General features: G+C 53.1%; 1 protein-coding gene across 3 annotated transcripts in view; it reads left to right on the top strand.

Annotated features, from left to right (window-relative positions):
- ABCB9 (ATP-binding cassette, sub-family B (MDR/TAP), member 9) overlaps positions 1–23,529 on the top strand; it is a 25,817-nt gene extending 2,288 nt beyond the window's left edge. For 2 of the 3 annotated variants that reach the window (XM_012731113.1, XM_004690809.2), the window contains exons 2-12: positions 2,880–3,564; positions 8,139–8,253; positions 8,791–8,921; positions 9,728–9,933; positions 12,435–12,632; positions 13,819–13,947; positions 15,397–15,585; positions 16,077–16,250; positions 18,384–18,543; positions 19,926–20,062; positions 22,373–23,529. In XM_012731113.1, coding sequence (XP_012586567.1) covers positions 2,964–3,564; positions 8,139–8,253; positions 8,791–8,921; positions 9,728–9,933; positions 12,435–12,632; positions 13,819–13,947; positions 15,397–15,585; positions 16,077–16,250; positions 18,384–18,543; positions 19,926–20,062; positions 22,373–22,633 — 2,301 coding nt within the window. In that variant the 5' untranslated portion in view covers positions 2,880–2,963 and the 3' untranslated portion in view covers positions 22,634–23,529. Of the gene's footprint in view, positions 1–2,879; positions 3,565–8,138; positions 8,254–8,790; positions 8,922–9,727; positions 9,934–12,434; positions 12,633–13,818; positions 13,948–15,396; positions 15,586–16,076; positions 16,251–18,383; positions 18,544–19,925; positions 20,063–22,372 lie in introns of those variants that run through there. The other variant, XM_012731114.1, reaches the window with a different exon arrangement.
- Positions 23,530–24,248: the final 719 nt, after the last annotated feature.

Below are 24,248 nucleotides of genomic sequence, written 5' to 3'. Positions count from 1 at the left end.
AGAGTAGAGCCAAGGTGGATGGCAGGGCCTGGGTAGCAGAAAGTGTCTTGGCCAGCAGGCCAGCTGTGGGGCCAGGCCAAGAGCATTCCTCCCTGGGCTGCTCCGTCTCTCGCTCACCCACTTGCTGGCTCCTGCAGCCTCTGCATTGCAGCAGCAGGAGCCCGCACGGTAGCCCTGCAGGCTGGGCTGGAGCAAGGGCCTGGGCAGGGGGTGTGTGACTGCCTGCCCCCTCCCTCTCAATTTCCCCCCCTCCTCTGGCCTTAAACCTGCCAGTCCTGGCTTTCCTTTAAGGGACAACTGCTGAGGTGACACTCTCTGGGACCAACTTGAGGCAGGGCTAGAGTGGAGACAACCCCAGGCATGGGGACTGTTAAGTCCCTGAGTCCTCTCTGCATCACACTCCTCCCTCCTCAGCCTCATTCAGTGTCTTGCCTGTACTGGGAAAAGCTGTTTTGAAGACTTAGGGTTTTGCAGCTGAAAGCAGACTTTGGATCTCAGTGGCCTGGATTCACATCCCAGCCCTGTGACTGCCTGTGTGACCTGGGACAGGTTGCTTAACCTTTCTGTGCTTCAGTTTTCTCATTTGTATAATGGGGCTAACAATAGATTGGACCTCGGGAGAACTGACGTGTGTCGCCACCTGGAGGTGTGCCTGCAGCATCATCCTCCAGCTGCTATTACTGCCGACCTCTCAGTCAGCGTGATAGTCTCGTCATCAGCTCTGCTGCTTGGCTGAGCCCTCCCTGACATAAACTTTATTTTGCTTAAGCAAACTTTCCCATCAGGCACTCCCCAACTCCCTGCTGGCACTTGCTATACTGGCAAGGGCTTTACTTAACAGTGTGGAGCCCAAGGTCTGGAACCAGACCGTCCTATGTCCAGATCCCAGCTCTGCTACTCACCAGCTGTGTGATCTTGGGCAAGTTATTTACTTCTCTGGGCCTCAGTTTCTCCATCTGCTAAATGGGGGTGACACTAAGCCAGCACATGGTACGAACACAAGACAGGGGTGTTAGGAAGGACTGTGCTACATAACTATAATTATTGGGCGCTTGCTGTGTGCCAGGTATGAAATGAAGAGGTTGGAATTCAGGTCCTGACTTCACATAATGGCCCAAGTCCAGCCTGGGCCTTTGTCAGTGAAGTGATACAGGGGTACTTTTTGCCTCTCCCTGCCTCAGTTTCCCCAACTGTAAATGGGACTGTAGAAACACCAGCCTCATGGAATCATGTGGGGTTCCTATCACTTCAAAACGTGGGTAATTCACCCAAAATTATAGGGGAGAGGGTCTCTTAGATTGCCCCCCCCTTGCCAGTAAAGCCTCCTGGTGTGGCATGCATTTTACCCCCACAGAGGGTGTAGTCAGGGCAACATAGCCACCACAGATGGAAATACCTAACTGCTGCCTAAGGTCAAGCTTCCAAGCACACCCCAGCCCGGCCCCAGCTGCTCCCTGCTCTCCACCTCAGCCACCGGGCCCACTTCCCAGGGTGGCCCTGCAGCTCCTGGGGTCTCCACACCCTGGCTGACTAGAGGATCCCATAGGAGGGATTGTTGAGGGAAAAACCCAAACCCATGTTCTCCATCCGCTCATGGAGAGAAGAACACAGCTCTCCCTCGCTGTATGTTCCTTCCCCATGTCTCTGCTTCTGCTCACACAAGTGCTTCACCCTGACACCCCACTGCTGTCTCCTAGAGGTGGCAGCTTTGCCCTTAGCCCAGCAGTTCTCCACACACCAATCGGTATCTGGCATTAGACTCAGTTCTGATGCTGTCGATGATAGCATCGACTCCACAGATGAGGGCTCGGACCAGGAAATGGGGGTGCAGGTCAACCTGGACTGGAGGAGAAGATTCTAGAGATTTTTGTTTTTAATACATATTAAGAGATGGGATGAAGGCCAGAGGTATGGGTGAGAGAATTCACCAGAGACAGAGTGGGAGCAGAACAGACCATACTACTGAAATACACTGCTGATGGGAGCAGCAGGGAGACCAGAGAGGGCTGCTACACCATGTGGATCACTTCTGGGACTGGGCATCAAACTTGCACTGAAGCAGCTGCAGCCACCTTGCAGTGCTGTGTGCTAACCCGTTGTGCCACGAGGAAGGGCCTGATTCCAGAGAGTTCTAAGCAGATGTGAAAGTCCTTGAGTTGCTGTAGGACCTGAAGCCACCCCCACATCCTTCAAATCCCCTCTTGGTCTGAGAGGGTAAAGGTTTATTTGGGGAGATCAAAGGCCTGATTTGAGGAGGAGGGTGATGACTAAACATTTATTAATCACTCACTGTATATGGTGATAATGATCAGCAGCAATTATCATGTGCCCAGAAATGATGTGCTGGCATGGGGACTCATACTAACACTTTACGAAGGAGAAGGCCAGTCCAGAGGAATTAGTAATGGCCGTGGGATAGTAAAGACGGAGACCACCTGTTGCCTCTCTGTTTACCTCAGCTTCATCTGCAGTGTCCTCCAGACCCCCTCCTTCACCTCTCTGGCCGTGTGGGGCCTCTTGGTCTCCCACCTGCTTCAGGGCTCTGGAGTTTTCCCAGAGAGCCAAATGGTGGACTCCCACCTCTTTCAAGTCTTGCTCAAGTATAAATCTTCCCAGTGAGGCGTTTCCTGGCACCCCTGTTTGAAATTACCTCCTCTCCTGTACCCCCTCTCCCATCAATGTTATATCATCTGTTGACTCCACAAACAGTCCTTAACCATGGAAGCTTCACAACACCCTGTGAAATCCATACTTCCATTACTGCCACTTTACAGACAAGGAAACAGGCCCAGAGAGGGCAAGTGACTTGCACGGGGTCACACAACCAGCAAGTAGCAAACCTGAACCCCTCGCCCTGATGCTCGCTGTTGCCCCTATAGGTCTGGCCTCGCCTGGTGGACAATGGCCTTGCCCCCATGAGCTAGAACCTGCCCCTCAGCACCTGTCCGCCTCCAGCCTGCAGGATGCAGCTGTGGAAGGCCGTGGTGGTGACGCTGGCCTTCATGAGTGTGGACATTGGTGTGACCACAGCCATCTACGTCCTCAGTCACCGGGACCGCAGCCTGCTGGAGGACATCCGCCATTTCAATGTCTTTGACTCGGTGCTGGACCTCTGGGCCGCCTGCCTGTACCGCAGCTGCCTGCTGCTGGGTGCCACCATTGGCGTGGCCAAGAACAGTGCCCTGGGGCCCCGGCGGCTGCGGGCCTCATGGACGGTCATTGCCCTTGTGTGCCTCTTTGTGGGCATCTACGCCATGGTCAAACTGCTACTCTTCTCTGAGGTGCGCAAGCCAGTCCGGGACCCGTGGTTCTGGGCCCTCTTTGTGTGGACTTATATCTCGCTCGCTGCCTCCTTCCTTCTCTGGTGGCTACTGTCCACCGTGCGGCCGGGCACCAAAGCCCTCGAGCGAGGTGCAGGTGCCGAAGCCGAGGCTTTCCCTGCAGAGGGCCAGCGCCCACCTGAGCAGGCCTCGGGGGCCACGCTGCAGAAGCTGCTGTCCTACACCAAGCCCGATGGGGCCTTCCTCGTGGCCGCCTCCTTCTTCCTCATCATTGCAGCTCTGGGTAAGTGAGGTCTTCAGGGTCTAGCAGGACTCAGGAAGAGGGGTCCTCTTTCCTACAATATTTTTAACATTTTACTTAGCTGGCCAAAACCGCAACAGATAAATATTGACAGTCATACTCCTAATTCTGCCCCTGGCTTTCCTTATCCCCTTATCTAGGACCAACTTCAGGAAAGTGTTCTAGAAACTTCCAAGTGGCCCCAGGTCCACCTTTACTCACTTTTTGTGTATTCTTTTAATATTTCCTTACCCAGCTAGAGCAGATAACACATTACCCCTCTTATCTCTAATGTTGTATCTTGTCCCTCGCTTTCTTTACTTAACAATTTATTCAGCAATTTTCCCAACCAACATTTCTTTTTATTTGACTTCATAGAATTCCCCCAGACTAGTCTGTATCCAGCTGGACTCATGGGCTATTCTGATTCTTTTTCTTTTATAACAAGTAATCACAACCATATAAATTCCTATAATTGTGGGTCAATTCCTGGGGGTGGGATCACTGGGTGGAAACATTCTTTATCATGAAACAAAATAGGATATGTGATCTAGTGAGGTCACGTATCATTCATCTCAAGTTCTGTTGGCCTACCCTCAACCTGTTGACTGTTTTCACATTTGCTATGTATGTTTGTGCACATGTGTCCTGGTTTATGATATAGAATGTACATGTGGTCCCAGCAGTTTGAAAGCATCAGTCCGCCAGTCAGCAGCTTGAAAGCATAAATCCCCATCTGGGCGTCTCCGCTGGCTGTGTGACCGTGGGCTGGGTACCTTTCTAAGTCTCCCTTCCTTCTTCTGTGAAAGGGGATCATTAGTGTTGTGATTTCATAGCATTGAATATAAACAGGAGAAGCGCAGGCATAGAACTTGATTCATCACAGTAAATATGAAGGAATATTAGCTGGGTTGCATCTGGACGTCCTGGGGACAGAGTCCAGGAATGGCCACCAAGCTAGAGAATTCTTAGTGAGGACAGGCGGAGCCTGAGCTTTTCCAATTCTGTGGGCCCTTTCCTCTTCCTGCCCAGCCTCCATGCCTCAGTCTAGCCCCTCCCTGGATCGCAGTCTCCTCAGCTGTACAACGAGCATAATGACCGTACCCCTCACTTGAGCTAATGAGGTTCAGCAGGTTCATAGCGAAAAAACCTTGGGCAGCTCCCTGCGCTCAGAAAGGAGCTCCCAAGAAATATTGGTGTTTCTCCTACTTCTGCTTAAGGTACAGATGTCCCCTCCTTAGAGAAGACATCTCAGGTTCTGCTGGCCTGACCCTGTGCCTCAGCTATAGCACTGTTGACTTTAAAACCACAAGTCAACTCTGCTATCCCCCTACAGGAGCCAGGACAGACTCACCCTGGTACAGAAGTGGAATGGTAGGCTGGCGGGCTGGTGGGCTGGCTGGCTGGTAGGCTGATGGGCTGGCGGGCTGGTGGGCTGGCGGGCTGGCTGGAGAGTGAACGAATGGATGGGTGGGTGAGTGTACAAATGGACAGGCTTGTCCCAGCATGCAGGATTGTGTCATGTTCAAGCTTCAAATGTGAGATTAGGCCCCCAACTTCACTGAGAATTTGTCGAGTTAACTGAAACTGAGCAGCCTTTCCATCTTGAAATGGGGACTCCATGGGGCCACTGAAAAACATTAAATGCAATAAAGCACAGTGCCTGGCATCAGTAAATACCATAAAAGTTAGATTACTTGATTATTAATAATAGTTTTTTCATCAATAAGCATTCAGCAGGACTCAGTATTTTTCTGAATCCTCAGAGTCTAAAAGAAAAACGGCCATGGGGACCCTCCCTGTTGGTGCAGTGGGTTAAAGCGCAGCACTGTGAAGCTCTTCACAGTCACTGCAGCATGACTTCAATTCTCAGCCAGGGAGTTGACCCACATGGCACAGCAGACCTCTCCTGTCTCGTCCACTGCTCCCCTCAGTAGTGTACTTCAGTCAAGCCTGTTCTACTCCCCACTCTGACTGTGGGGAATTCTCTCACCCCCTGCACCTCTGGCCTGTACCCCAATTCTTGTATGCATAAATTTAAAAAAAAATCTGTAAAAAAAAGAAAAAGAAAGAAAAAATGCCATTGGGGTAAAGATTAGTTTCAGGGTTCAGTATTAAATGGGATTTTTTTTTTAAGATTTTTTTTTATGCTTACAGAATTGGGGTATAGGCCAGAGGTGCGGGGTGGTGTGAGGATTCACCAGAGACAGAGTGGAGAGCAGAACGGGCCAACTGACAAAGTACACTGCTGAGGGGAGCAGCAGACGGGTCAGAAGTCTGCCATGCCAGGTGGTCACCTCCGGGGCAGATGGGGATCAAACTCATGCTGAAGCGGCTTTAGCTTCTTAGTGCTGTGCTTTAACCCGCCACTCCACCAGAGGGGCCCTAAATGGGATTTTAAAGATTGACTTATTGATAGATACAAGAGCTGGGGTGCAGGCCAGAGGTATGAGGGATGAGAGGATTCGCCAGAAACAGAGTGAGGAACAGAACAGGCAGGTCTAATGAAATACACTACTGAGAGGAGCAGCAGGTGAGACAAGACATCTGCTGTATCATGTGGGTCAGCTCCCTGGCTGGGGATTGAAATTGTGCTGCAGTGACTCTGAATAGCTTCATAGTGCTGAGCTTTAGCCCATTGCATCACTAGAGATCCCTTAAATGGGATTTTTTTTTTAATGGGATTTTTAAAAAAAGATTTATTTATTTGTGCATACAGAACTGGGTCACAAGCCAGAAGTGCAGGGGCAGTGAGAGTATTCACCAGAGGCAGAGTGGCAGAATAGGCAGATCAATGAGGGGAGCAGCAGGGAAACAGGAGAGGTCTGCTGGGCCATATGGATCATCTCCAGGCCCAGGGATCCAACTTGCACTGAAGTGGCTGCGGCTAGCTTGCAGTGCTGCATCCTAACCCATTGTGCCACCAGGGAGGGCCCCTAAATGGGATTCTTAAACCTGGATTTTACAGCAGCACAACTGTATGAATTTGGGAAAGTGCTCTCTGCACCTTGTTTCCTCATCTGTAAATGGGAATAATAGTAATACCATATATATATAATTATTGGGGGCATTTGAGACTCAAAAGAAATGAGAGAACAGATATTCAGGATAATAGCACTCCAGGTAGCAGAAACAGCATGTGCAAAGATCTTGAGTCACGAAGATGCCTCCTTGGTAGAGGAATTGACAAGAGGCCCATAAGACTGGAGATGGTGAGTGAGGGGGAAGTAGAGAAGGCAGGCAGGTCAGATCAGGCCATGCAGGTTGCTCTCAGCTACAGATTCTAACTCCAGATGGGATGGGAGCCAGGGGCTGTGCTGACCTGGAGGGTGCCAGGTCTGGCTTCAGTTTCGTAGGGCCTTGCAGTTTCCTGGTGGGAGGAAAGGGGCAGCGGGAAGGGTCAAGAGTTGACTGCTCAGATCATCCAGGCAAGATTGGCAACCTGGACCCTTGTGAGGGTCGAAAGCACAGCAAACTGGGGTCAGATTCTGGAAATACTGGAGTCTCAGGACTGGCTGATATCTGGTGTCCTTGTGGCTCTTGTGCAGCTTCAACACGGTTTGCAATGCTGAGATAGCACCAGCCAGGGCTCAGTATGATCAAGTGCTGGTGGAGCTCACCAAGATCCTTACTCTCCTTGTAGGTAAACTGGAGCACAACTTCAGCTAGTGTGGGGTTCCTACCGTGGTGGAGCAGGGAGCAAGTCCCCTAGACCTGGTGCCTGCACCAGCAGAGGGCGCCAGAAGCCCACCCGGTTGAACCTGCCAGGAAGGCCTGACCTGGCTGGGAAGGGACAGACCTGCCCCAGATTCAGTCAGACTTGTCAGGCGCCTATTGTATGCTGAACACTGAGCCAGGTAGTGGAAAGAGCTGCAGTGAAAACCGGGGTCATGGCCTGGCCTGGCCCAATTCCATTTCGTGTTCATCATTTCCATAAAATGAGAGTAGGCATTCCAGATCACTGGACAGAACAGGACAGGGTTTGAGTCCTGGACCTCCCTCTTACTTGCTGACCTCAGGCAAATTGCTCAGCCTCTCTGGGTCTCCCCTACCACCTCTGGGAATTGGGGATAACATCCCCTCTTCCCGCTTCTGCCCGGAATGGTAGTGAAAAAAGAAGAAATAACCTGGTAAACTGTAAAGTGCCCCACAAGAAGGGCGGGCTGGCAACTCCAGAATTCTTTGGAAACAGAATATCAATGTTCTGAGGTTCAAAACTCTGAACCTTCTGCCAAGGAGAAGTAGGTAAACCTTGAAGTCCACCTGGCAGCCACTGATTGTATTTCCAGGCAGTTGTCATGTCGCCTTCTTAGTCTTATGTCCCTCATCTATAAAATGGGATAACAGTGGACCACCCAAGGAGTCTGCGGCAGAGGGCCTGTGTTCTCAGCTCTGTGCCTTGTGTGGGGGCATTAAGGGTTGTACAGGAAGGCCCAAGGCTTCCTGCACCAAATTTGATGAGTGAGAGAACCGTGTCAGTAGGGAAGCAAGATGGGTTATCGTGGGCATCTGGAAGCTCAGGAGGATGGGGGCATGCCTCCCAGCTGCAGATCCCTGACCCACCCGTCTCCTGGCAGGGGAGACCTTCTTACCCTACTATACCGGCCGGGCCATCGATGGCATTGTCATCCAGAAGAGCATGGAGCAGTTCAGCACGGCCGTCATCATCATGTGTCTGCTGGCCATCGGCAGGTAGCCAGACCCGGCCCCCTGCCCCCACCCCGTCCCCACCCAGGCCTGCAGCTGTGAGGAAGTCGGAGGTCATGGGCCAGCTTCCAAGGGGAAAATTCTAAGATGTGCCCCTGGGAGGTGCCCCGTTGCCACGGCAAATGGCACCCAGACAGGCCTAGAACCTGTGTCCGATTGGTGGGGCCTGTTCTCAGCTACACTCTAGAGTCCCTAAAGTGGTGCCAGTCCTCCAGGTTCCCCTTTCTTCCTCCCTGGCTCTTTTCCAAGCAGGAGACAAGAACCAGCCTTGCCTGTGCTTTTCTAGATGGCAGAGGTGTGCAGCTGCAAAAAGGGGTCCCTCATCCCCACTAGCACAGTCCCCTCTGCCCTCACCCCGGGGTCTGCAGCTAGGGAATGAGAGAGACTTCTGTGGTGCCAACTCCGGCAGGGCTGCCGCTTGGGGTGGTGGGCTTCAGTGTGAAAGGACACCGTGGAAGGGTGTGGAAGGGCTGGCTGGGGAAGGACGCCATGCCACATATAACACCTCTTATCTGCAATCAGCTCGTTTGCCGCAGGTATTCGGGGCGGCATTTTTACCCTCATATTTGCCAGACTGAACATTCGCCTTCGAAACCGTCTCTTCCGCTCACTGGTGTCCCAGGAGACAAGCTTCTTTGATGAGAATCGCACAGGTTGGTCCTCCTGGGCCCCGGGTGACAGGGGCTAGGCCCAGCCAGGAGGGCTACCTGTGGAGAGGGATCAGTGGGCTGCTTTGTCACCTAGGCCCACTGGCTTTTCTGGCATCCAGTTAGAGTGGAAACACCCCTGAAGCTGGCTTGGGCCTCAGACTCTGCCCAAGCCTGGGGAGCTGGCCTGCTCGCTGAGGTTTTGGTGGAGGTGTGGCCACTGTCGGAGACTGGCCAGGCCAGCCTAAGTCCTGTGAGGGCCAAGACCTGGCCTGCCACTGCTCTCTGGGCACCACAAGGGTCAGGACAGCCCAACCCTGTGACCTGAGAGCTGAGCCTCTGACGGGGTGAGCAGGATGGGGTGTAAAGCAGAGCAGAGCAGCAACCTAACATGTGGCTAAGGTCCCAGGTTCCAAACAGACCAGCCTGGGTCCAGCCCTGGGGCGGCTGATTTGACCTCCCTGAGCCTCAGTTTTCTCCTCTGCAGTTGGTAAGTGGGTGATGCTCTTTTCCCCACCACCGCTCCCCCATCCCAGACCCTTCTCTATGAGGGAAGGGGACTGAGACCCTGTGTCAGGGACAGGCTATAGATGTGGCTTTGGCTCTGGCTCAGTCACGGTCAAGCCATGTGGCACTGAGCTGGGATGCACAAAGCTCAACGAGGTGCAGGTGATCCAGGGGTGGGAGTTGGGCTTAGAGCAGGCCTTTTATTCCTGGCCGGAAGGTGGGGTTGGAAGCCCCACAATGTCCCCCATACCCCACCTCCACAGTGCCCCGTTGCCACAGTGCAAGCTGAGCTGCCTATGTTCCAGGGGACCTCATCTCCCGCCTCACCTCGGATACCACCATGGTCAGTGACCTGGTCTCCCAGAACATCAACATCTTCCTGCGGAACACTGTCAAGGTCACGGGCGTGGTAGTCTTCATGTTCAGCCTCTCGTGGCAGCTCTCCCTTGTCACCTTCATGGGCTTCCCCATCATCATGATGGTGTCAGACATCTATGGCAAATACTACAAGGTAGGCTTGGCCCTGCTGGGCTCTGAAGAGCTGGCTTCCCTGGGGGGTACCTCCAAAGGGCACCGGGTCACTGGGCGCTAGGATGGAGCATCTTGAGACATGCATGCATTCATACACTAATTCATTCAGTCATTCGCACTGTATTGAACACCTGCTGTGGTGTGTGCCAGCCCAGGACACAGTAAAACTGACAAGGTCACTGCCCTTGGGGAGCGTACATTCTAATGAGCAGGAAAACAGGAGTAACAAGAAGTCTTACGTTAAAGGTGGTAGGTGCCAAGGAGGAAAAGGAAGTAAGGCAGGAAGATGGGGCATGTTGGGACTGACTGCAACTTTAATGAAATTAAAATTGCAAAATTTTTTTTTTTAAAGATTTATTTATTTATGCATACAGAACTGGGGTACAGGCCAGAGGCTCGGGGCGGTGAGAGGCTTCACCAGAGACAGAGTGGGGAGCAGAACAGGCAGATCGACAAAGTACACTGCTGAGGGGAGCAGCGGGTGGGTCAGGAGAGGTCTGCCACACCATGTGGTCACCTCCGGGGCAGGCGGGAATCGAACTCATGCGGAAGTGGCTTTAGCTTCTCAGTGCAGTGCTTTAACCCGCTGCGCCACCAGGGAGGGCCAAAATTGCAAAATTTTAATGAAGTTTCTAAGGGAACTTAGAAACTTGGCACTTAACTAAAGATCGCAAGGTAGATGTCTCAAGAAGCATATTCCAAGTAAGGGGCATGGTCAGTGCAAAGGTAGGAGGCCAGTAAGGCTGGAATGAGGAGACGGGGTAGGGGACCGGTCTGGTGTGCCAGGATGAGGCGGGCAGTGGATGGCAGGGGTCTTGGCAAAAACTAGCTTCACTGTGTAGTCGCTTTCTCCCTGCAGAGTAGCCATGCCCTGTGAGTAGCTCAGGCCCTGTGAGTGAGGCTCTGGGCTGTGGCCACCCCTGGCCCTGCCGCTGCATGGGAAGCCAGCCTGTGGGCTGGGGTTGGAAGCCCCAGAATGTCCCCCATACCCCACCATTGCCACAGTGCGAGCACAGTGCTCTGCTTTGCATGTTTTTGGGGACCCCAGCCCTAAGATCCCCAGAGACCTCAACCTGGGGACTTGGGGGACTTGTGATGACCTCAGGTATCCCAGACCCAAACCAGCACCTAGCATCTACCACCCAGGGGGGTCCCCTCCTGGGTAGTTCTGGGCCTCAGGCCTCCCTGTTTTCCTCATGGGTAGAAAAGTAAGCACAGGAGTTGGCCCTTCAACCATGCCCTATCTGGGCTGGCTCTTCCTGCCTTCCTGCCAGCCCCTGGGCTGGGGGCAAGGAAGCCCCAGAGCTCCCTTCCACAGCAGCCCCACCTATAGACACACCTTGGGGCCTGCCCGAGCGCAGGCAGAGGCACTGAAGGAGGCTCTGTGCAGGCTTTCTAACTGGTGCCTGAGTGTGTTGACTAGAGCCTCTGTGTCATCCCAAAAGCCACAAACCCTACCCACAGCCAGACATGACTCAGGCCCTCCCCGGAGGCTGCAGCACTCCGCCTGCCTCCAGCGGCCGGGGCATGACTCACAGGTCATGGGACCTCCTGGGCTGGCCTCTGGGGCAGCCTTCCTGGCTGGTTTGAGAACCTGAGTGGTGACTACTGCAGAGCTTGGCCAGTGCTGCTGGAGACTGCTTCCAGAACTCTGCGTGGCAGCATCCTATTGGTCATAGACTCGAGACCACTTCTTGCCATGTATCCCAGTTATATACATGATCTGAGCAGGTTTCTTAGCCTCTGCCACCAACTGAACTTGGCTGGGAGTTCTGGAATCTCTGTGCCAACTGTCACGCTCTCACATCATTTTGTGTATGTTAACGATAAAATGGTGGCCCTGAACAGCTGGTGATTTATACGATGAATAATCTCAACAACCATCCAGGACATTCCACCTTTTAAGTCCTTAGGGTCTTTTTCTGAAAGGATTACCACAAGCTTGTTGGTTGCAAATAACCTCCTCGGGTACCAGAGATTACTTTTTTTTTTAAGATTTTATTTATATATACAGAACTGGGGTACAGGCCAGAGGTGTGAGAGGGTAAGAGGATTCATCAGAGACAGAGTGGGGAATAGAACAGGTGGATTGATTGAATACTGCTGAGGGGAGCAGCAGGAGGGTCAGGAAAGGTCTGCTGCGCCATGTGGGTCACCTCCCTGGCCAGGATCAAACTCATGCTTTGGTGGCTGCGACAGCGTCACAGCGCTGCGCTTTAACATGTTGTGCCACCAGGGAGGGCCCACCAGAGCTGAAGCCTTAGGAGCTGACCTCTAATGCCACACCAAAGTCTATTCTCTGAGTGTCACATCAAGCTAGGATGAGGAGATGGAGAGCTAGGCTTCATCCTTTGTCCCTGGAACTCTCTGGATAGAGCCAGAACCAAGCAAAGGTAGAGGAACCCGAAGACCAGGGGACTCAGGTAGATGGTGAGACTATCTGTCCTGGGGTCTCCTCTCTGTCTCCCCTCCTGCCCATAGAGGCTCTCCAAAGAGGTGCAGAATGCCCTGGCCAGGGCCAGCAACACAGCTGAGGAGACCATCAGTGCCATGAAGACAGTCCGGAGCTTTGCCAACGAGGAGGAGGAGGCAGAGGTGTACTTGAGGAAGCTGCAGCAAGTGTACAAGCTGAACAGGAAGGAGGCAGCGGCTTACACCTACTACGTCTGGGGCAGCGGGGTATGCACACCAGCCCGGGCAGGTCTGATGGGTGGGGAACACATGACCAGGATTCCAGCCACATGAGCCCCTGTCTTGGTGTCAGGTTGATGCACTTGACTTGATTCTGCCCTGCTTTCTGCTTGCCAGGGTCCTTCTGGGAGAGCACAGCCTCCTGGCAAAGGCCTCCAGGACTCTGTGCCTTCCCTGGGACAGTTGGGGATAGAAGAGGAGTCACCCAGGCCAGAGTACCCCAACCCCGGCCACTGTCTGTAGGTGCTGGGCCCCAACCCTAAACGCCTCGTTAAGAGTGTCTGGCTCATTTCCAGGATGAGCCTCAGCCTCTCTGCAGAGCAGGGGGCCCTTGGGTCCCATCACCTCTGCACTGGGCATAGCTGGGGTCAGCATGAGGAGAACTTGGCATTTAGGAGCAAGGGGAGCTGATGATCTGTGGGGAAATGTGGGGGCAGGGGTTACCTAGGTCCCCCAGGTCATGTCACCCCTCAAAAGTACACAGCCAGGAAGGAGATGGTCTGGAAATTGGGCTAAGCTCTCTGAGCTTCTTTGCAGCCTGCCCCCAAATCTCAACGGCACAGTGGTCTCGCCGTTAAATTCTGTGTGACCCAGGTCCATCAGAAGGCTTGGTCATAGGGACTGGCAAAGAGGGCCTCTAAATGGGTCATTGCAGGTACTCAGCTTCCAGTCCGGTCCTAGACGCTCCCCAGGCCCTGGAGCATGTAGGGAGCAGGAGCGCCCAAGCAGAGCCCTCCTTCATGGAACTTGGCCTGGCTCAGGAACACAGACTTCACTTCACTGTCCTCTAGGCCTGGCTTGCTGTGTGACTTCAGCCAGGGCATGTTACCTCTCTGAGCCATGCCTAACTCAGTGAGGAGGATAAGGAGCTCCTGTCAGCCTTGCCTCGGCTGGGCCTCGCGTGAGCATGCCAGGGCCTTACAAAGAGGGCCTTGTTCTGGTGCCAGCTCTTGGCCGCTATGGCTGGGGCCTGGGTAGGGAAAGGTGCCAAGGCAAGGGAGGGGGAGGGGATGTGAGTGACGGCTACCAGCCAGAGGGAGGACATCCCAGCACCAGCTGGAGTATCCGTTGGTGGCTGGGCGTGGGTAACCCACAGCTGCTCCCGCCTCCCCCTGCAGCCTGGGGGTGGGAAGAGAGCCCTGTGACTCCAACCCCCCTTTCCTTCTGTCTCCAGCTTACGCTGCTGGTGGTCCAGGTCAGTATCCTCTACTACGGGGGCCACCTCGTCATCTCAGGGCAGATGACCAGCGGCAACCTCATCTCTTTCATCATCTATGAGTTTGTCCTGGGAGACTGCATGGAGGTGAGTGGCTGGTTTGGGGGCAGGTGCTGGGGGAGGGGTGGGGGGGGAGAAGAAGCTGATGTGGGGTATACCAGGGGTGTGGTCTTTTTTCTGAGGTCTTCAGGGGGCAACTGGGCCCCGCCTGCCATGACTGCCCTACATGTCGTAGCATCCCCGCAGAGGCAGCAGTGTGGCAGTGACAAAGGTGATTTCAGAAAACGCTCCCAAGAACACAGTGGGGATCCAGTACTGTTCAGGGAAATAAACTAGGGCTCAGAGAGGTGAAACCCCTCACCCACCCAGCGAGGGGGGGTGCCAGGGCCTGGTGCTGTAGCGCATCAGGTGAGAAAGCTCAGGGTGGGGGAGGGGCACCCTATGCGGGAGGTGCTGGTCTCTCATCGTGAACTAAGCGGCCCTCCCGGGGGCACCCTTATGCAGAGCCAAGCTGTGTGCCCCGGGATGGGGGCCCACTTGAGCCCATGGTCCATCTGGACACCAGCTGCCAGGTGGCCACTACCAACTGAGGCGGGTCTGTGTGCACCGGCCTGGAGGCCCCGCAGCATCTGGCAGGAGGACCCCAAACGCCAGAACAGCAGCACTCTGCTGTGTGCTCTTCTTGTGTGGTCTCGCGTCTCAGAATTATTTCATCACATACATGTGTGTGCTTGTGACCGCACTGAGTAAAGGCTAGAAAGGTACAGCAAGGTACCTGTGGCCCCCTCCGGGGAGGGGCAGGACAGACAACTTCTACCCGCCCCGGGTGTCCTAACAGTTATGGTATCTGGATGGCGACTGCACGGCACGGGGTGGCGAGGGGCTTCCCGTGGGCCAGGCACTGTCCCCAAGGCCATGGCCAGGTGCTGCTCTTCCCCTGATGACCACCCAGGATGTCCCTTTTTCGTAAGGGCCCAAGCAGCCTGGGTTCAAGTCCCAGCTGTGCCACTCCCTGGTTGTGTGACTCAGGGGAAGTCACCTAAATGCCCCCTGCCTCCATTTCTTTCCCTGCTAAAAGGAGCCAGTGATGGAACCTGCCTGTGTGAGATGGGCGGTCGCTGGTCACACTCACGCCATGTGCACTGTGCCCAGGGGGAATGTAGGATGTGGGTATAAGTTAAGGCCCATTCCTAAAGTTGAAGTGTTTGAGTTCTGTGGCAGCTAAATGAGGAAGATTCCATTCCTGTTCTGCCACATTCTGGCTGGTTCCTTGGGAGCCTCTGGAGGGGCTGACGGTGCTGGGATTAGCTGGGACGGCCGGAGGTCGTCTGAGAGAAGGCATGGGTGGTGGTGATTGACCTCCTCATTTTGTCATGATTGTTATTATCTGCTGAGCCAGTAGGTGGACCCATCCCCAAGCCCCCCAGAAATACCACTGTGTCCTTGCTCTCCGTATCCCCTTCATCTCTTTAGTGACACAGGGGACCCCAGCAGTGAGGTGCCTGTAGGACAGGAGGCTGTCTCTCCCCCCTGCAGTCCGTGGGCTCCGTCTACAGCGGCCTGATGCAAGGAGTGGGGGCTGCTGAGAAGGTGTTCGAGTTCATTGACCGGCAGCCAACCATGGTGCATGATGGGAACTTGGCTCCCGACCACCTGGAGGGCCGGGTGGACTTTGAGAACGTGACCTTCACCTACCGCACTCGGCCCCACACCCAAGTCCTGCAGGTAAGAAGTGACTGGGAATCATCCTCCCCCTTACTCCATCTCATGCCTCTCCTCCAGGCCAGCCCTGGGCAATGCAGCCAAGAATATGTAAGGCTGAGTTCCTACCCTGGTGAAGTTTGGGTTCTGGTGGGCAAAGCCACACCATTAACAGAAGGATTCTGGATAACAAGTAGAAGGTCGTCAATAAATCAGAGCAGTGTTATGGGGTAGTCTATGAGGATGGTATTATAGTCAAGGAGGGCTTCTTGGAGGAGGTAACATTTGAGCAGAGACCTCAGCAAGGAGTAAGAACCAACCAGGTGGCTCTTGCAAAAAAGAGCATTCCAGGTAGAGGAAATAGTTACAAAGACGTGCCAAGGCCTGGAAAGGAGAGCCTTCCAGGGATCCAGCAGCACCCCACCACAGCAGACGAGCAAGGCTGGAGAGTGTGCCCCCCTGAGGCCAGAGTAGCTGAGCCAGTGGCCCCACACAGTTTCTTTGTGTCCTTGCAGAATGTCTCCTTCAGCCTGTCCCCAGGAAAGGTGACTGCGCTTGTGGGGCCGTCAGGAAGTGGCAAGAGCTCCTGCGTCAACATCCTGGAGAACTTCTACCCCCTGGAGGGGGGCCGCGTGCTGCTGGATGGGAAACCCATCAGCGCCTATGACCACAAGTACTTGCACCGTGTGGTATGTGCATGGTCTTCCGCGCTCCCCTGCCCCTTCTGGATCTAGCTTCCTCCTCACAAGATGCAGAGAAGAGCACTAAAGGGAAACATAAAGATGCATTGCTGAGATAACACCAGCCAGGTCAGGAAATAGAACATTCTGGCCCTCCAGGTTACACGTCCCCTCACCCCCACCCCAGATGCAGCGTCTTGCTTGGCTTTTATCAACATCGTCTTCTGGCTTTTCTCTAGTCTTACCGTCTCAGTGTGCCTCTCCAGCCTGCACAGCTGCTTCCTCCTCGCATCGACCTTCCTCTGCGTGGACTCACACAACGTGTATACCTGTGTGTCCTGCCCCTTCACTGAAGGTCATTTATGAGTCAGTCAGGGTGGGGCCGTGCTGCAGCTTGCCTGTTCCCAGGACTGGGTGATCATTTCCTGTACAAGCAAATCAACCTCGTTAGATGTCTCCTCTTGCTGGATACTTGGGCATTTCCTGCTTTGTTATACCGACTGTTGTTCATACTGCTCTGGACAGTTCTTTCCATGCTTCTGGGTATGTTCTTCCGGGGGGTGCATGCACATACCCCCCAACCAAGGTCACTGTGCCACGTTACAGCCCCACCAGCAGCTGGGAGCGCCTTCTGTTCTCATGGCAGTTCTCTCCACTACTTGGAAGGAGGCTATACGTGACCACACATATTTTCTGTGCCTCAAATGGGATCTTGTGTGGGCTTAGGAACAGAGATGTGCTGAATGTGGTTCAGTTAGTACACTGTACAAGAAGCACCAGCTATTCAGGGCCCCATTTCATCATTAACATACATTAAGTTATGCAAGAGTTTGAGGGTTGGCACTGAGATTCTTGAACTGCTTGCCAAGTTCTAGATGGTGGCGGAGGCCACAGATGGTGAAATCTACCCACGTTTGTGGGTATAACCAGGGGCAGAGGCTGAGAAATGATCCCAGGAATGGGAATACCAGGCTGAATATTCTGATAGCTGACGTTGTATGTCCTAAATTTATTTTCAACAGGTGAGTATGTGGAGGGTGATCATCACAGGCTTCTACATTTCCCTCCAGGTTATCAAATAGCGTCTCATGTACTTATGGAATATTTGGATTTCCTCTTTTATCAATACTCCTTCACTAACTTTAAAGTTTTAATTTCTGTATAAGGCTATTGACCAATATAGATGAATTTTCTTTTTCTTTTTCTTTTTTTTTTTTAAAGAAAGACTTTATTTATGCATGCATGCATACAAGAGCTGGGGTGCAGGCTGGAGATGTGGAGGGTGAGAGAAGTCACCAGAGACAGTGGGGAATAGAGCAGGCATCTACTGAAATACACTGCTAGGGAGAGCTGCGGTTGAGACAAGAGAGGTCTGCTGTGCTATGTTGGTCACCTCCCTGGCTGGGGATTGAACTCATGCTACGGTGACCACAGATAGCTTCACAGTGCTACAACTTAAAGCGTTGCACCACAGGGAGGCCCCTTGGTGGATTTTCAAAACCCTCAACAGTAACACAGGAAATCCATGTTCCCACAACTCAGAAAATTATGTAACTGAGACATGGGGTTCCCTTCTACCCCACCTTTTGAATTCCACCCCAGGAAAGTGACAAGTGTTAGAAGTTTAGTAGATAACCATTCCCACTTTTCCCTGTACTTATATGTGTGTGTATGTTGCAATTTGATTTTTATGAATGTACCATAATTAACCAACCCCAAGATTATGGACAACTATTGTCTTCCTCCATCCCTCACTCCCTCCCTCTTCTCTCTCTCCTTCTCTCCCTCCTTCATTCCTTCCTTTCCTTCTGCTATTTACAGTTGCATTTATAACCTTCATGTTATTATTTTTCTAGACCAAATTTCTAAGCCTGGACAGTGAAAGGGGGGCAAACAGTGACAGGGAGCTGTCCTGGTCAGGGAAGTTAGCCCTAAACAATGAGCTTAGAAGCCCCCTTTGCTGGTTGCTGGGAGGCTGAGGGCAAGCATGCATGGAAAGTAGACTCCAGAATGCAACAGCCAGGTATAGGCCAAGATCAGATTTCAGACCTGAGATCCCTGGCATCAGCCAGACGTGGGGCTGGCAATGTTGCTAGAAGGACATGTTCCTGGCTTCCCATACCCCATGCTCTCTCTTCTCAGATCTCCCTGGTGAGCCAGGAGCCAGTGCTGTTTGCCCGCTCCATCACAGACAACATTTCCTATGGCCTGCCCACTGTGCCCTTTGAGATGGTGGTGGAGGCTGCACAGAAGGCCAATGCCCATGGCTTCATCATGGAGCTCCAGGATGGCTACAATACAGGTACTCATCACCAGGAGAATCACCTCCACTGATCTGGGAGATCCACCCTCAGGGATGTGACCCTCTGAGGGACACATTGCACTCTAGTAGCTGTTCTTTATCATTTTAGGCGTAAATCTTTTTTTTTTTTTTTTAAGGATTTAAAAAACTGGGGTACATGCCAGAGGTGCAGAGGTGGCGAGAGGATTCACCAGAGATAGAGTAGGGAGCAGACGAAGTACACTACTGAGGCGAACAGCAGGCGGGTCAGGAGGGGTCTGCGGCGCCATGAGTTCATCTCCAGGACATGCGGGGATCGAATTCATGCTGAGGTGGCTTCAGTTTCTTAGTGTTGTGCTTAACCCGCTGCACCACCAGGGAGAGCCCTAGGTGGAAATCTTTTAACATAAACATAACTAGTTAAGTGGCACTTAGTATCTTGTACAACTACCTCCTTTGTTGAGTTTCAAAGAATTCTTATTTTAAAATAATATGTTTACTACATTAGTCACTTAATTTTAATACACTAATATTTTAATTTAATAAGCTATTAATTTATGTATTAATTGTAATTATATATTTAATTTTTTAACTCTTAGAAAGGTCTATTCACATGGTTCAAACTGAAACAATATACAGTAATGTGCATATTTTATTCCATCCATCCCTTTCTCCAGCCCATTTCCTCCTGCCCTCACCAAAACTTCTTTAATTTCTTCCATGTCCTTTGGAGTTTCTTAATGCAAATAGGAATGTATATTTTTATTCCCTCTGCCTTTTTACCAATGAAAAACAGCACTTTATAATCTGCACCCAATTTTAAAAAAATTTAACACTCTGACTTAGTGACCTTTCTTTACTAATGCATAGAGATGGTCCTTGTTCCTTTTTTTAAACAGCTGCATAGTATTCCAGAACATGGGCTTTATAATAGCTTATTCTGAAATAACTTTATTCATTTCTGATTGACGGACATTCCAGTTGTTTGTTTTTTGCAATAGCGCTGCTGAAACTGGTGTTGGTGTCACTTGGGAATTCAGAGCAGTGGGCTTGCCAGTGCCGGGCAGGATGTGCAGGCAGAGGGATCGCACCACTGCGTGGTCTCCAAGACAGGAGACTAGGCTCCCCTGCCACCCAGCCCCTGTGTTGTCTGGATCTTTGCCAAATTAATGGGTAGAGCCTAGCATCTTGGCCCCAGTGCCTGTAGTGATTTGCATGCCCATGTACACTGGAGGAAGAGCTTACTTTCTGGGATTTTCAACTCTTAGCTCCTAGCCCAGCTGTTCCTCTGGAGCACAGCTCCCAGACACCAGGGGTTAAGGTGGAGGAAGGGGCCTTGGGCCCTTCTCTAGGGCTGCCCTGGCTCCCCTCTATCTCATGTCTTCTGCGCCTCCACTTTGCAGAGACAGGGGAGAAGGGCGCTCAGCTGTCAGGAGGCCAGAAGCAACGGGTGGCCATGGCCCGGGCTCTGGTGCGGAACCCACCTGTCCTCATTCTGGATGAAGCCACCAGTGCCCTGGATGCAGAGAGCGAGTACCTGGTAAGTGGTGGGGCCAGGGTGATTGGTGGGGCCAGGGTGAAGAGTGGGTGGCCAGGCCCACCTCCACCCAGTGGACTGGGCTGGGGAGGGCTGAAACCTAGGGGCTCTCCTGGGCAGCAGCCTCCTGGACATAGAGGTCCTAGCCACCTGGCAGAGCTGAAATGCTGTGGGGTGGGAGGCCTGGGTCAGAAGCTCTGCTCCACAACTAAGGTTTGAGCAAATCTCTTTCCTCCCAAGTCACCTTTTCACCATGGAGCCGGCCCTGCACATATGTTGCTGACTACTGCTTGGTCTCTCTGGATCCAGCCTTTCATCAGCCAGGAATTTACTGAGCTCTCCTAGTACCCAGGCAGCTTTCTGGGCAAGGGGCGGGGACACTGTATGGGCTGGCAGACAGAGACTTCCTTCTTCCCAGGGTCTCCTTTCCAGAGCAGAAGGCATGTCCTTAACAAGGAGACCATTGTGAGTTCTGCCTGTGGCCTAGGCTACAGAGAATCTGAGATGGGGTCACCGTTGTCAGCTAGATGATGGATAAATGGATTCTGCTTCGTCATTACATACGGGGAAGCCTGTGCTGTGTGCGGTTTTGGGCTTTGTGTAGAGGAACCGAGCATTTTACTGGCAGACCAAGCTTCCGGGTGTGGGGGCAGGTGTGAATGTGGCTAATCCAATGGTGTCTGCTGGCAAGTACTGAAATGGGGTATCTAGCTGCCCAGAGAGACAGGACAGAGGCCCTGTGCTTCCTGGCAGTCATGTTTCTAGGGAAAGCTTTCCAGTCCTTGAGAGACCCACCTTGAGCTATGGACACACCACGTGCCGGTCTCACAGAGCAGGAAGGGCTGTGAAGGTCGGTCCTTCTCAGCAACAGTTCCATGAGAGGGAGGTGGGCCCTGTCAGGTATGAGAGGATGGGCCATTGTCATGACAGCACCGTGCATGTTAGGGCACCCAGTCATTCTCGGGACCAGGCCTGATGCTGCTGGAAGCTGTGAGTATAGGAGTGGGCAGTCATCGCCGCCACCCAGATGGCTGTAGTGCTCACATGAACCAGGAATGGGGCCTTCAGCTGCCATGTGAACTGAGGCCTACCTGGACAAGCCAGCCATGGGTGTTCTGGTTGAGGGTGTCCAAGGAAGAGGGTGCAGCGGGAGCTGACATGCTGGGCAAGTCCACAGCCAAGCCCGAAGGCCAGTGCGGCTGGCAACTGGGAGTCGATGCAGCCAGAGGAAGACAGGCTCCTCAGACCTGAGGGATTTTCATTCCTATAGGTTTTATTTTTTTAGAGCAACTTTAGGTTTAACGAAAATTGAACAGAAAGCAGAGTCCCAAGCTATCCGCAAGCCTCCCTGCCTTCAACATCTCGAGTAGCAGGCACACTCGTCACAGCTGAAGTCCCTGGCTCATGTGAGCGGTCGGGACTGTCTGCTTTGTTTGTACTTTCTGTGGACTTTGGCAAAACTAGCGTGTCCTGTGCCTGCAGCTGAGGATAGGATCACTCTTCAGCCCTAAAATGTCCCAGGGTTTGGATTTGACCCCAGGTGGGACAAGATGCCTGGAGGGTACAAGAGGGCTTAACAAGGATTGATACACAATTTTAAAAACAGATGGGGCTGGACAGGGGACAGGCAGGAGAGCTGCTGAGTAATCATGGTCATGATAGGGGGAAAGGCAGGAACAGAGTGAGCAAAGTGAGGAGATAGGACCCACAGAAGTTGCTGGTGTATTAGATTCAAATAAAAAGGGAGGGCCTCCCCCGTGGCCTAGAGGTTAAGTCTTAGTGCTATCACCATTACACCCTGAGTTCTATCCCCGGCCAGGGAGCTGACCCACATGGTGCAGCTGACCTCCCTGTCCTGTCTCCCCACTGATGCCCTCAGCAGTGTATTTCAGTACACTTGCTTGTTCTGCTCCCCACTCTGTCTCTGGTGAATCCTCTCACCCCCCACCCTGTGGCCTGTACCTAATCTTGTATTCATAAATAAAAATAAATCTTTTTAAAAATCAAAAGGGAAAGATTTGGAATTGAGAGTGACGCCTGGCTTTGCTGTCTAGCCCATTAACCAGGCAGGTGCTAGAGGGGGCAGAGGGAACACCAGAGACTGCCAGGTAAGGGCCTACCTGCCCCTGGACAGCACTTCCCTGGTGTGAGATCCTGAAGTCTGTCTCCCCTGAGCACAAACCAGGGAGCAGGTTCCGTACCTGCCAGGGGCCTGACTTTGCAAACACGGAGCTGAGTTTCACCAGGTTAAGCATCAGCAGGTGGGTTGCAGGCAACCCAGGAGTTGTGACCCAGTCCTTCCTCTCTCTCCAGATCCAGCAGGCCATCCACGGCAACCTGCAGAAGCACACGGTGCTCATCATCGCACACCGGCTGAGCACGGTAGAGCGGGCGCATTGCATTGTGGTGCTGGACAAGGGCCGTGTGGTGCAGCAGGGCACCCATCAGCAGCTGCTGGCTCAGGGCGGCCTCTATGCCAAGCTCGTTCAGCGGCAGATGCTGGGGCTCGAGCCCGCCTCAGACTACACAGCCTGCCACAAGGACCCCTCCAGCAATGGCAGTCACAGGGCCTGACCCCACCTTTGCCTCCCCCAGGGCACAGGCCCTCCCACCTGGTAGCTGTGCCCCTGAGCCCCCCCTCCCCCGCCTTCTGGCTCGGGCCAGGGCACTGAGGGAGACCTGCCTTGTTCCCCACGTCACTGCTTCCTGCATTTTGCCCCTGGTTCCCACCCTCAGCCACCCCCTCCAGTCTGGGTAATGAGGACACAGGGTCTCTCTATCCGGTCTTCGAGGCTTTTAAGCAAAAGTACCTTTTTAAACCAAGATCTTACCAGGTTTTTAACTGCTTGTTTTGAAGGGCCCCAGTCTGCTCCTAGATTTCAAAAACATTTTTTCTAACTGGGAGTAGTAGTGGGCAAGGTCATTGAGACATTCCAGAAGCTTTTATACCAGGAATAAATGCCCCTTTCCGATGGCCTGGGGGATGTCAGGGGAGAGCTAATTGCCTCTGTGCTTTGTTCTCCCCCAGATAAGGGGCTTCCTTGTCCCAGAGGAGGCACAGGCTGGGGGTTTCTTGTCTTCCTGGTCCCAGCAAGTGAGTCAGCCCAGGGACTGCAGGACAGTGGAAGGCGTCCATCTGCCCATTGCCCGCCGCCCTGCAAATCTAAGCTAGTCTCACTGTGAACCACTACAAACCTTAACTGGGAGTGTGGGGGGCTGGCCAGGCCTGGAACACCCTTGGGGTGCCCCTAGTCCAATGCCCAGCTCTAGGCCCCTGGCCCTGCCTGGTCCCCATCCCCCTCCCTCGGCTGGCACCCTGCCCTCTACCCACCCCACCATTGCTGTTCCACACTTGGGAGACGCATTCTCTTCCCTGTCAGGTAGATGGGACAGATGCAAATCCCCGGGTCTGGCTTCACGGGGGTGTAAGGCGCTGGCAGAACCCCATCAATAAAGTGTACTACCTCTGACCCCTGACCTCTGATCTCTTTCTGGGCTGGCTGTCCCATGGCTTGATTTGGTTTTTCTAGCAAACTCCTCTCTCCCTCTGGCCCTGTCTGGTGTCATTAAGCAGAAACCTTGGGTGGTCTCTGGTGTCCCTCCTGGTGTCTGGGAGCCCCCCAACTGTACTCTTCATGTCCCCAGGATCACCAGATGATCCTGTCCAATTCCATGAGGCCTGAACAGAGAAATAGAGACTGGCCTCCTTGATATCCCTGGGGGTCTCTGCACCCCAGGAAAGCTGAGACCCAGCAAACACCACCTGTTCTTATCTGTCAGGGCCCACCACCCTAGGCCTCCCAACCTGCAGGGCTAGAAATATTACCCGGTCGGGCAGCTCTAGCAGAGGACAAGTGGAAGCCTGGCCCAAGGAAGGTCTTGGGAGTGGTTTTTCTTACTTGCTGGATTCTGTGGAAGTCTGAGGACCCCTTAGGAGGCCTGGGGGCCCCAGACTACGTACAAATGGCAAGGAAGTATTTTAATGTCTACCTTCGATAGTCACGCTGCATATTCTAGCTCAGTATCAGCCACAGATGATTGCCACCAAGAGCTAAGACCCAGATTCTGGTTAGCTGTCTTCCCTGCTGGCCCTGCCATGAGTAACTTATCTCTCCAGGACCTGCCTGCCCTGCAAGGGCAAGAGCCTTCGAGCAAGTTCCCACAGCAAGATTGTGCTTAGGCTGGGGTC

The sequence above is a fragment of the Condylura cristata genome, unplaced genomic scaffold, assembly GCF_000260355.1.
Source record: "Condylura cristata isolate star-nosed mole 26May11 unplaced genomic scaffold, ConCri1.0 scaffold00029, whole genome shotgun sequence".
Taxonomy (NCBI): domain Eukaryota; kingdom Metazoa; phylum Chordata; class Mammalia; order Eulipotyphla; family Talpidae; genus Condylura; species Condylura cristata.
Note: the sequence above shows the minus strand (reverse complement) of the source record. Positions and strands in the feature narration are given on the sequence as shown.